Source organism: Caloenas nicobarica, chromosome 2, assembly GCF_036013445.1.
Source record: "Caloenas nicobarica isolate bCalNic1 chromosome 2, bCalNic1.hap1, whole genome shotgun sequence".
NCBI classification, from domain to species: domain Eukaryota; kingdom Metazoa; phylum Chordata; class Aves; order Columbiformes; family Columbidae; genus Caloenas; species Caloenas nicobarica.
This window is the reverse complement of record NC_088246.1, coordinates 141,121,883-141,134,127: the sequence shown is the minus strand read 5'-3', so window position 1 is coordinate 141,134,127 and position 12,245 is coordinate 141,121,883. Positions and strand designations below refer to the sequence as shown.

General features: G+C 38.7%; 1 protein-coding gene across 2 annotated transcripts in view; it reads right to left on the bottom strand.

Annotated features, from left to right (window-relative positions):
- Positions 1–12,245, bottom strand: part of PTDSS1 (phosphatidylserine synthase 1) — a 38,024-nt gene that overhangs the window by 14,103 nt on the left and 11,676 nt on the right. For both annotated transcript variants that reach the window (XM_065629760.1, XM_065629761.1), the window contains exons 5-9: positions 9,717–9,875; positions 5,249–5,400; positions 3,102–3,243; positions 1,844–1,956; positions 235–300 (exon numbers count right to left, since the gene is read on the bottom strand). In XM_065629760.1, coding sequence (XP_065485832.1) covers positions 235–300; positions 1,844–1,956; positions 3,102–3,243; positions 5,249–5,400; positions 9,717–9,875 — 632 coding nt within the window. The remainder of the gene's footprint in view (positions 1–234; positions 301–1,843; positions 1,957–3,101; positions 3,244–5,248; positions 5,401–9,716; positions 9,876–12,245) is intronic.

Sequence of the window (12,245 nt, the reverse complement as noted above, 5' to 3'; positions counted from 1 at the left end):
ATTCCATCACTTCCCATATTCTACCTCTAAATCTAGAATTTTCCTTTCCCCTGTACTTAAAAAAAAAAAAAAAAAAGATAAAATCTCTCCATACTGTTCTTTATACGAAAACCAACACAAGACAAGGACTGGCTTCATGCAAAGCCTGTTTCTGTGCTGGACTCAAGCTTAACACTTGTCCAAGTGCTACAAGATTGCAGCAAGAACACTTACCCGAACACCCAGCACACTTACCCGAACACCCAGCACTGAGTTCCTACCCTCTTGCACTGTGTATCTGTGAGGTACGCATAGTATTGCCTGAGAAGGGAAACAGGAAAATTCCTCAGTGACCTTGAAAGTCCCCAAAGTTTTTACATTTAGAAAACAAGTTTATGATACAAATCTATACCTATACTGAAAATGGCATGCTGATGGTTAAAATCACATGCAATCATACTGGATGTCAACCAGACGGCTTCAATTCTAGTAGGACAGATTATCACATAGATCGAGTAGCTTGAAGCAACACAGAAAACAAACCTGAGAGCGAGGACTGGGAAAGTACCCAAACTAGTAGAAAAACAAAGTTAACTTGTCTCCTGCCTCTCCACTGAATCTCCAACTCTTTCAGGCAAAGTGCAACAGCTTCGAAAGAATTAGAGAAACCCCCACTTTTTCCAGAGTTTGTCTTTAATTTATTAGCAATTGCATTTTCTTGAGAGATGTGGGTTTGAATCTTCAAAGAAACTCAATATAGCTATTCAATATCCTGGGTGAGTGCTCTAACTACTGGCATGTTTTCCTTTCAAGAACAGAGGAGATTTTCTCACTATTTTGGAAACTGTCTGGAGACTGTTCTGTTCTTTATGTTCTTACGCTCCTAAATTTTAAGAGTTTAGAGAATGGAATTCCAAAGAATTGGGACCAAAATTCCTTTTCTCAGTCTCTGAATTCCACTGACAGATGGGGAAGACAAGTGTTATTAATCCAACAATACAAGGATTGTTTAAGAATAAAGACTTCTACAGATTACCAAGTGCCATAAAAATACTTAAAAGCTCATCTATACAGGATCTTAGAAGATGTTTAAGGTGATTTAACTAACAGTGTGGAATTGGTGCACATAACTTCAGACACTAACAGCTGTATTTCAGGAATGAACCAATGCATGGCTGCCATTTAACTGTCCAAGGTAACATCACTCTACTCATGAATAGTAAATTCCCTGCTTCTAATTTCAGAACTGTGTGTATTCTGTCTACCTACTCGTAGTTCAAAAGAAAATTTTAAAGAAAAAAGATACAGGGGACTCTGCTAACAATGTGAAACAGTGTGCATGACTAAAAGCAGGTTAATGTTTCTATACAACTCTTAACACTGCATATATACTGTTCAGTTATTCAGAATATGGCAATGCTCTATCTTTTATTATAACACTCTAATAGTGCCTGTAGATAAACACAATAACGGTCTCAGTCAGAAAACCCAACAGTTATATTTTTCCTTATCTACACTTTTGTGAACATCAGACTCATCAGCTTCGATACTTTCACATGTAGTCCTTGGGGATAACATACGCAGTGAACTCACAAAACAGGGAGGTGCTATACAAACAGAAGATGGAACAGACTGGTTCTGCATCCCTATGGAAACACAGATGTTTATATACATTTTACTTTATTAGTTCACTTGTCAGAAAATACACTTTATTGAAAAGTGGTAATTGTTTTGCTTTTCATGGTAGAAAAAGCATAAACTTCTTCAGATGTGCTACACTTACAAACTAATATATGCAGTTCTTGGATGCCTAGAAGTCAAGCTACCTTAAACTGAAGAAAAAACACCATGGCAACAAAATTACCTTACAGTGGGTGCTGTAATGATTCCTATGAAGAGAATTCTCCCCCAGCTTAAAGGGTGGCTGGCTTGGAACACAAAGATATGTTTTAAAAAGAAAGTGTTCAACTCAGTCAGCTGGAAAAAAAAAAAAAAGTTAGCGTTCAACTTCCATAACTCTTAATCTCTTAATAAGTTACTACAGAAAATGTGCAAATATTAATATGAGAGCTAAAACACAGAAGTAAAACTATTTATGCTCTACTATAGCCCTGCTGGTTAGATTGAAGGTTGAAAGAGTCTAAGATTTCTGTTCTAGGACAAGCAACAAATATACTAGTAAAACAAAGAATTCTCCCCTAGACACCTCTGTGAAAGTATTTGCTCTCTTTCCAGACACCCATTAAGGGATCAGACGCTAATTCACACTTCAGAGGTCTTCTGATAGCTTTAATATCCTAAATCAAATGACTGAGGTAAATTTATTAGAGGAGTAGAAGAGATCATATTAAAAAAAATATACACCTATATATATACTAATGGTTCTCCTTTTAAAAACTAAATTCAGTGAATTAAAAAAACCAAAGTTTTAGTGAAGTCTGCTAGCATTTGCATGACGAAATACTGAAGCAGCTGGGACATATTATAGAGTCTTGCTGGATCAAGACCAGAGCTCAGACTACCAGTGATCCATCCAACAGTCAATAGGAAAGAAGAAAAAACACAAAAACCAAACAAAAACCCCCAAACAACGACACCACCACCCACATATCAAAACCCCACAAAACCAAAATAAAAACCAAAATAAAAACCAAAATAAAAACCAAAATAAAAACCAAAATAAAAACCAAAATAAAAACCAAAATAAAAACCAAAATAAAAACCAAAATAAAAACCAAAATAAAAACCAAAATAAAAACCAAAAAACCCCTCACCAACCAACAAAAACACCCCTCATACAACAAAACCAAAAAAAAAAAAAATTAAAAAGCCACTGTCTAGCCATTTAAAAAAAACCTGTATCAATTGCAAAGAGCAATCTGATGGCCAGTACAGCAATCTGCAACATTTGAGGTTTTTTTTTTTTTCCCACAGATTCTGTAATTACACTCCTGAACTATCATGTAACTGCCATGAACAAAGCCCTGACCAATCCTGTATTATCAATTCATTTAACTGTGTATTTCAATGATGGACACACATTGCATTAGAATATCTTCCAGTTAAACACAGCCCATAAGTAACTGAGCTGATGGCAGCTTTGATTTCACAGAATTTCTTACCTGCCAAATGATCATGAAAAGGTAGATTCCAGCCACCCTTTGAAATGAAGACTTAGGGTCAAACCAGCGGACGTAGGTCCAGCTGGCTGGGGTGAATTGTAACACAGCTCTTTTGATTTTCCCTGTGGTTGTGTGAATGTCCCTAGAAAAAGAGAGTGGCTTGAATAAATACAACGAATATGCAAGAAAAAAAAAAGCAGCACAATAGTCACGTTACTGATGTTTCAGCACAATCACACTTTTTCGCTGGACGGCAGACATCTTCACAGACACAACTGTGTACCAGGCAAGGGTGAATTAAGAAATGTAATATAACCTATTAAGCATTTCAGTCAGGGTGCATTCTGCTATGAAAGTCCACCCTCTGCTATCCTCAGCCAGTAAATAACTACAAAACATATCTATCACTCTCTCCATGAAGGAAAGAAACAAGGATTGTGATTCTGCAACCCCCGTGGAAGATGTAAAGGATATTTCTTCCTAGTCTATGCTGCTATTGCTCTTATCCCAAAGACTCTTTGATCTAGAGCTCACTGACATCAATCCTTCAAGAATGTGTGAGATTAATTATTCATTAATTGTATAAGGGGCTGGCTTCACAAGTTTGAAAATGCTGCACTTCAGCACACACAACCCCTGCTGTTCTGATTTTAGATGCACACAAATCTTCTGGAGAGATGTGATAGCACTGTTAAAAGCTAGAAAGCTTTTGAATTCCCTTTTGGAAGGGGACATGAATGGAGGTTCATCTGACAGATGTGTTACTGGTTCTTGCTTTTGATAACATTAATGCAGATGAGCAACAGCATCCAAAGGACAGGGAATGTAAGAAAAACTCAGTTTGCTTTTCTGAAGGAAGACTAGCATGGCTACAAGTCAGTTTTCACCCTATTATTTCCCTGGCCCTTCTGGACAAAAAAAGGAGATTCAGATTTTATTTCTGATACTTGCATTCTTTTAGGCTAGTGCGATCTTACGTCAGGAAGAACCTTCTAATCTTTAAGATCAGTACTTATTCAACAAAAAAAAAAAAAGAAAAAGAAAAAGAAAACAAAAGGACAGAAGTAAAATCTCCTCATTCTATGCAGCTCCTCTTCATATTAAAGGTCAAAAAAATCTACTTTAAAAGAACATGAGGAAAAATTATACCACAAAGACAGTAAAGACTAGTCCTGACATAGATATTCTGCCATTTTAAATGAACTCTCTAAAAACAGAGGGACCGTCAAATCTATAATACTCATTATTCTTCCTGAACTGAAATGCAGGAAAATTGAATTGAGACTAAAGGTTGGATGTTTCTCAAAGCGATTAACAAATTTGTGAGAAATAAAACAAAGCTGTACTGAAGTTCATGTAGAGTACAAATTTGGAAGTCAAGATTTGAGCTCCTTTTCCATCTCTCAAGACAACATCCTTTGGCAATTCATTGTATTTGATCCTATTTGATCTATATCATTGGTAACACGCAGATAACCGTGCTTGCCACCAACTGGCAGGGAAGGAGGCAAGATAGGGGCAAAAAAATATGGAAGAAACCATACCTGGACAGCCAGGACCTGACACTTGCTAGGCTGCAAGCTGTTGACCCTTTATACAACAAATGCTACTTTATTTTGCAATTACTCCATTTACTTTAGAAGGTCAGCAATCGGGTAAGGCAATTCACAGCACGGGTACAATCAGCCTAATTCCTCTTCAGCAATTACAACTAGCACTGGCAGATTGCCACACTAATGCCTCAAAGTGAGCCCAAATCTAGTTCAAAAACATCATATAATGAGAAAACAATTACAATTTTTTTTTCACTGCCTTCTTCAAAGTCTTGCTTGTACAAAATAAACTGACAATGCAAATAGCTTTATTACTTTATATTTTCATTTGGCATCAATGCTTGTAACTTAGATTGCAAAGGAAAATTATATATACATAACCATATTTACAAACATATACTGTACAGTCACATTACTATGAGATGGATTTTTAACATTTAAAGTAAATTTACAGAATTGTTAGCACATGTAGATTGCATGCTATTTCTATACCACATGCATTTTACACATTCAAAGAAGAACGTATATTAAATTCATTTCCTTGGGAAACAGAATACCAAACATAATGTTTATCAAGCTTTAATGTAGACCTACTTGAAGCTTGCCCAGTGATAGGTCCTCATCTCCAAGAAACGACAAACTACCATGCCCAACCAGATGCCACCCCCGTTACAAAGTAGGACGTCCAAAATGACTTGATCCCACCAGCATTCAGCAAAATTAGGCAGAAGGTGCATGAAGAAGAGCTACAGAATACAGCAAAAAGATTCTGGGTGAGAAACAGAACAGAATTCATATAAATTAACTTTTTAAGTACATATTAAAAAAATCAGCTTTTCGGTACATGTCATACTTCAAGGACACGAGCCACAACCACTGAAATTTGATGGGGATCCTTCCATTAACTTCAGGAGGCCTTGGATAGAACCACATGAGACAGAGGTTTCCTTCTTATCATTCCTGTTGGGACTCTGCTGTGTATAAGGATATCGCGCAGCTCCTTAGCCTCTCAAAGATGCTACACAGAACATTCATAGAAATGCACGAAACAAGCAAAACTACTGCATTTCTTGGAGAAAGGAAGGTATCTTGTGCTTTAAAAAAATAAACTGAAGAGAATCTTTGTTTTATTTCTGCTAAGTAGTTTTAAGAGGTCTGTTTTCTAGACCAGCAACAAGATGCAGTAAGTAGAATGGATGCATTTGTAACAACTGTCAGTACGAAAGCATGTTGGAGTTCAGGACTTAACACTTGTTCTATTTCAAAACCCTTTCTTTCATTTAGTATTTTTAGAAAATTTAGTGACCGTAAAAAAATTAAGAGTTCACCAATATTCCAGACACTACAAGCTCTGCTGCTATGCTTGATCCAGAATGGTTCAAGAAGTTAAGAGGATATTTCACTATCCCTTCCTACTTGGTCTCTGCTAAGCAGTAATGATGAAGGTACTTTCACGAAGAAGATAATGAAAAATAGGTCAGAAACCAACCAAGATCAGACTGAGAAGCTGACATCATCTGGATACACCAAAACATATTCAGTCTCAAAGATTTCCCCTGGAAAGTGCACAAATCATTTACCTCTGAAGCAATCTTTTCCTTTCCAAATACTCAGCTAAGACCACTATAAGGCATTAGTAAGGCAATCAAATATATTTACAGATACATTTGGCGACTTCACACTTGGCGACAGAGTGAAGGAGGACAAGTGGCTAGAGCTAAGGCAAGATACAAACATAATTTACTGACAGCTAGAAATGGATTCAGCACCTCTCATTCTCCTTTAAAAGGAAATAATTGTATTCTCTATTCTACAAGAAAAAAATCACAGCAACCCAAAAAATAGACTGAAAAAGTTAGCTGTGGACTGGAAATCAATACAGCCAGGTGTTAAGCAGTCCCTCTGGAATATTCAAGAAGATGCTTAACAAAACACATAGCAAACTTGAAAATATTCATCCCTCCAAAAAAACAGCACAATTTTTGACAGTTAACGTACATACACTGTGTCTGTTCAAGATTACTGGTATAATTTTGTAATAAAGTATCTTTTGTTAACAGATGCATAAATAAAATAATGAAAAAAAATCAGATGTGGGAAAAGGAACAAGATTTTTTTCTGTATACAGGAAGAATGAATACCAGTCCATTTATAATAAGTTACAGTGACTGATACTGACAACCACAGTTGCTTTGAAAACTCTTGCAGAAGTATATCAAAGCAACTTGTTTTTCGTTGACAACGCTATGGGATTTTCAACATGGAGAAAATCTGAATTTCTCTTCAGGACCTAAGCTCAGCACCCTGCTACATTTTAATGTTTTAAATGAATTTAACCTGAAAGGGAACTAGGCTACGAATCTCAATCTGCAATAATCCAAAGACACCAGAAGTTACAAATAATAAGGCAGCAAAAAACAGAGGACAGGTGTTAGCCAGCCTATCTCTAAGGTGCTAGCTGTTTTCTTGGCATGAGAGACCAAGGTCTGTCTGCATCCCAACTTTAATCTGATAGCATGGGGCACGAGCCAAGGGTCCCATTTCAGAATGGGGAGCCACCTGAAATCCATTAATGCTAACACTAGATGCACAACTAAATCCCTGTGTAACTGCCCTGATAACTTGGGTAGGTTTCTAATGACTTTCTTGAATTAACGAATTCATTAAAAATCCATTTGAGTGGTGATAACCTTTCTCTATGTTGAACCTTACCCAATGCACTATCTATTCCAATAATACGCCTTTCAACAACAGGGAATGCTAGACACCCCATGCGGTGTCAGGTTGAAGACGATGGTTGTGCAATGATCAACTGAATGATAAGAGTGTGAGTGAAACAAATCCAAATTCATTCTTTTCCAGAGGGAAAAAATGAGTACAATAACTAGCAAAGTTGCTTTTTGTGGATGGGTACTTGTGAAATCCCAATCTTAAGCAGTTTCAAAAGAGCTCAGAAAACAGCATATCCTTCAAGGCCACAGAACAAAAACATGTTTCAAAAAGGAACTCATGGCACCAGTATTTTCAAACCCTGATGTTTAATTTTAGACAACTAAATCCTTATCTATTTTCCTGAATTATAAATGACTTGTCAGATGAGCCAAGCATTCTCAAGACAGCAAGCTCTACAAAAAACTACGATTTTAAAGACTAAATTCAGCTGTCTACATCTACATTTAGTATTTTAAGTGTGACAAGTCAGTCTACGCTGTCCCAAAAGCTGATACCAATTGGACTTTTATTTTTTTCCTCTGAATTGTCCAATCAAATAATATAATTAAATTAAACTCATTTCTATAGACACATTACCTTGGATTTTAGGTGACATATATCCTACTAATGAAGCTCTAGCTTACATCCAAATGAAAATATTTAGAGTAGCAATTAATCAGCTTGAATTCTTAAAAAAGATCTAACAATAAGGACCAGCAGTCCAAGCAACAATCAACTAAGTCAAGTATCTGTATTTTTTTTAATCCAAAATAGGATTTGCAAGTGCCAACAGTCAAATGACCTAAGCACGTGTTTGGGAGAACAGTGGTAAAGCTGGATAACAACAATAAGTCAGTGGTCCTCCAAAACATGATGCAGGGGACTACACTGTGTGTGAACTAGCTTAGATCCACGCCTATTAAAAAAAAAAAAAAAATCACATTTTTATGTCAGTGAACATGAATAAACTAGGCTTGTGCAGTACAATTCAGCAAAAAAAGGGCCTCATGACAGAAAACAACACACCAAATGGTGTCTTGCCATTCCATATGGAATTCTCCTCATGGGTCCTTACACCTTCCTCAGGCATCCCTTAACTTCCTTTCACCGTACAGTATGCACAACTATACACAATATGTAATACTGTTGTATTTGGGGTAGGGGGATCATGACAGCAGATCACAGATACTACAAAGTGGAAAAAGAGAAAACTGCTCTGAATCAGGGAATATTAGTCAACTTCTGAAGTAGCATGAGCATTGACTCTCATAACAGCAGGACAGGACAGGCTGGAGAGTTGAGTGGGGAAAAATTTAATGAAATATAATAAGGGAAAGTGCAGAGTCTTGCATCTGGGCAGGAACAACCCCAGGTTCCAGTATAAGTTGGGGAACAACCTGTTGGAGAGCAGTGTAGGGGAAAGGGACCTGGGGGTCCTGGTGGACAGCAGGATGACCATGAGCCAGCACTGTGCCCTTGTGGCCAGGAACGCCAATGGCATCCTGAGGTGTATTAGAAGTGGGGTGGTTAGTAGGTCGAGAGAGGTTCTCCTTCCCTGCTACTCTGCCCTGGTGAGACCTCATCTGGAATATTGTGTCCAGTTCTGGGCCCCTCAGTTCAAGAAGGACAGGGAACTGCTGGAGAGAGTCCAGCGCAGGGCCACAAAGATGATTAAGGGAGTGGAGCATCTCCCTTATGAGGAAAGGCTGAGGGAGCTGGGTTTCTTTAGCCTGGAGGAGAGTGAGGGGAGACCTCATCAATGTTTATAAATATATAAAGGGTGAGTGTCATGAAGATGGAGCCAGGCTCTTCTCGATGACAACCAATGGTAAGACAAGGGGTAATGGGTTCAAACTGGAACACAGGAGGTTTCATTTAAATTTGAGAAGAAACTTCTTCTCAGTGAGGGTGACAGAGCACTGGAACAGGCTGCCCAGGGAGGTTGTGGAGTCTCCTTCTCTGGAGACATTCAAAACCCACCTGGACGCCTTCCTGTGTAACCTCACCTAGGTGTTCCTGCCCTGGCAGGGGGATTGGACTAGATGATCTTTCGAGGTCCCTTCCAATCCCTAACATTCTGTGATTCTGTGAAAACGAAGTGTGGATGGCACCAACAGGCTGGCCTAGACTTCCCTCCTATTCAAGTAATAGTAAGCCACTTAGCTAAACCACAGCTTGCTGTTGTTCACTAATGCAACTGCATCAATTGCTCAGCATCTGGTTTATAAGGCTTAAAATGTAAATCTATACCAAGAACCAGTGAGTCATCCTTCTAGTAACATTCACATTTCCCCCAAAGAATAATTCAAGTCTCATACATCTGCTTAATTAAGATAAATGGGTGGCCTACCTCAGTGAGTTCCCAGGTGATGCTAATAGTCCAGCACAGCCCATAGCTGCGGATCAGCAAAGCCTTCATAGCCCAGCCCCAGAAATGCCCAAACGCAAATATATCAAAGTGGCTGAGGATTCTCTCCCAGGTGATAACATGACAGTTCACAGCATACTCCTGTTAATGCAAAAAAACCAAATAAAACCAAACCTCAATGAAAAGGCATCTTCAGAAACACTAGAATGAAAAAACTTCTTTCTATCCAGTGCAACAAGCCTGAAATTATATGGATATTAAAATATGTTATTTCACTTTCTCATCCTTGTAATCTTTGTAGAAAAACTTTCAGTATTAAGACACTGTGTCTTCAAAGGACAGCTCTAATTCAAAGGGAGATAAAATAGACCTTAGTTCCTGAAGGAGCATGTATTTCATATGTGACAGAGGAACAGCAGAAGCAATAAAATCAATAACAAAACCAGCAAACAACACTCCAGAAAACAGTTATTTGTTTTTCTTTGGAGTCATGATTTGAAATAACCACCTTTCCTCATTTTCATGCTGTCTGGTGTTCAGATGTGGCTCATGGGTGGCTAATTCTCACCAGTTTGTGATACTATGTTATCATCTTAATGCTCATCTGAGTATATTTTGTGTCTCATTTTCCTCACCAAAGCAATCTCCTAGATCACATTCATATTGCATAAGTTTGGTCACAGGGCCGAAGAAAAAAAAAAAAAAAAACAACAACACAAAAACCAACAAAAAATGAAGGGAAATTGCAAATGTTCTGTCACAGATGAGTGGCAGATTCCTTAGGAATATTAATTAGTATTCTAGTCATCAATAACAAAGGAAACGCGTTCATAATGTTGTACAGCAAGTGCCAGAAATCACTGCCCAATTAAAAAATATCTGTATGCCATCAGGAGGCTGCATCTGTGGGGCATCTGTGTCTCATCACTGGGCACAAACTGAACTATTCCCAACTGGAAACACACATTTAAAAAAAATCCCTTCTAAAATATATATTGCCACCTGCAGGTGACAACACATCACTGCTCAGTGCTGTTGAATTAAGAGAGGATTCTCTTTCAGGCCAGAGCTATTGCTAATCCTGTGTAAATGAACCATGATCAAGTTGAAAAGGAGATGGCAGAGAAACATTTAAATCCTGGTCTCCACATAGAGAACAACGTACAATTTCACATACATACTTCTCTTACCTCTCATTCTCCCTATCAGGAGGCACTTAAGTCCTACGATAAAAATGTTAAGTACCCCTTACTGCTGGTGCTCCCTAAAGCGAAAGCACAGTACTGCTTCTCACGTGTACCAGTGCTGCTGGATATTCCGAGAAAGATGCACCACCTGTCCTAAGGATGGCAAACCTGCAGCTTCAGTGCACACGCTCACAGAGATCTGAAACTGGCACATTTCGCTGTATTCCCAGTACAGCTGGGAACACCTTGGCAGAATGGCAGACAAATCCCCACACACTAGAGCTTCCTTCCACATTTCCGCTTCTTTTACCTCATATATAAATGCAGAAAAACATCCGGGTTCAAGCCTCAGGAAGTTCTGATTTGAATTCACACCAGCACCTGGATCTATATGCACACAAAGTGTTATAGCCACTGTGTTTAATTTCCTAACAAAAGCATGAGAAGCACTGAATGCACCATGGAAGGCGCAGGCTACACCATGATATCTGAAATTCTGTGATGAGTGAACACAATGAGGTTACTCCAAAAGTAGGCTTTTTTTCAGGGCTCTTGCTTTTTTTGTTTCATTTTTACCGAAGCTTTTTTCCCCTCTACCTCATCTTTCCAGCTGTAGCTCTTTCAGTCATACAGTGAAATGTGTTAAACTTTGTTTAATACTCAAGGAACTTTGCCAGCCCTGTGCAAAAGATCAAGCTGCAGTCTTCATTACAGTTGCATTTTAAAAATTTACTCCAACTTTAAGTGACAGTATCAGGATGGCAAAGTAGTACAGCGTGCTCACTGCTACAGTCAGGAAATCTGCTGCACTTTGGTTCTGTGCCAGTAGCAATACCACTCCTCCCCTGACTTGAGTCTACTTATTTCTAACTTAAATGACAGAAGAGCCAGGTGAACCTGACTTACTTACCAACAGACTCCTCGTGTCAGCTCCCTTTTGTTGCTCAGCAACATCACTAACCCCCCTGCTCATGCTCTATTTAGCAATGCGTCCTCCCACCACCTAACAGCAGGCTGCCCACGCCTCACCACCACTGCACAGCTCCTGCAGAACAGAAAGTCACAGCCCAACTCTGGATGCTGGAGTTGCACAACAGGTACTGCTGATCAGCTGAGGTGCAACACCTGAAGCATCCAGAGTTTTCCAGGCAGGGAGCCTTCACTGTCAATCAGTCAATGTAAGCTTACTGCACTACAAAGATTTCCATTCAGTCTTACATGCTACAGGGCAGGAGTTTGAAGCCACTGCTGATTAGGTGCTGTGTAGGAGTTTGCATATGCAGTAAATTGCTACTTGCTAAAGATAATCAATTATATTTCCTTC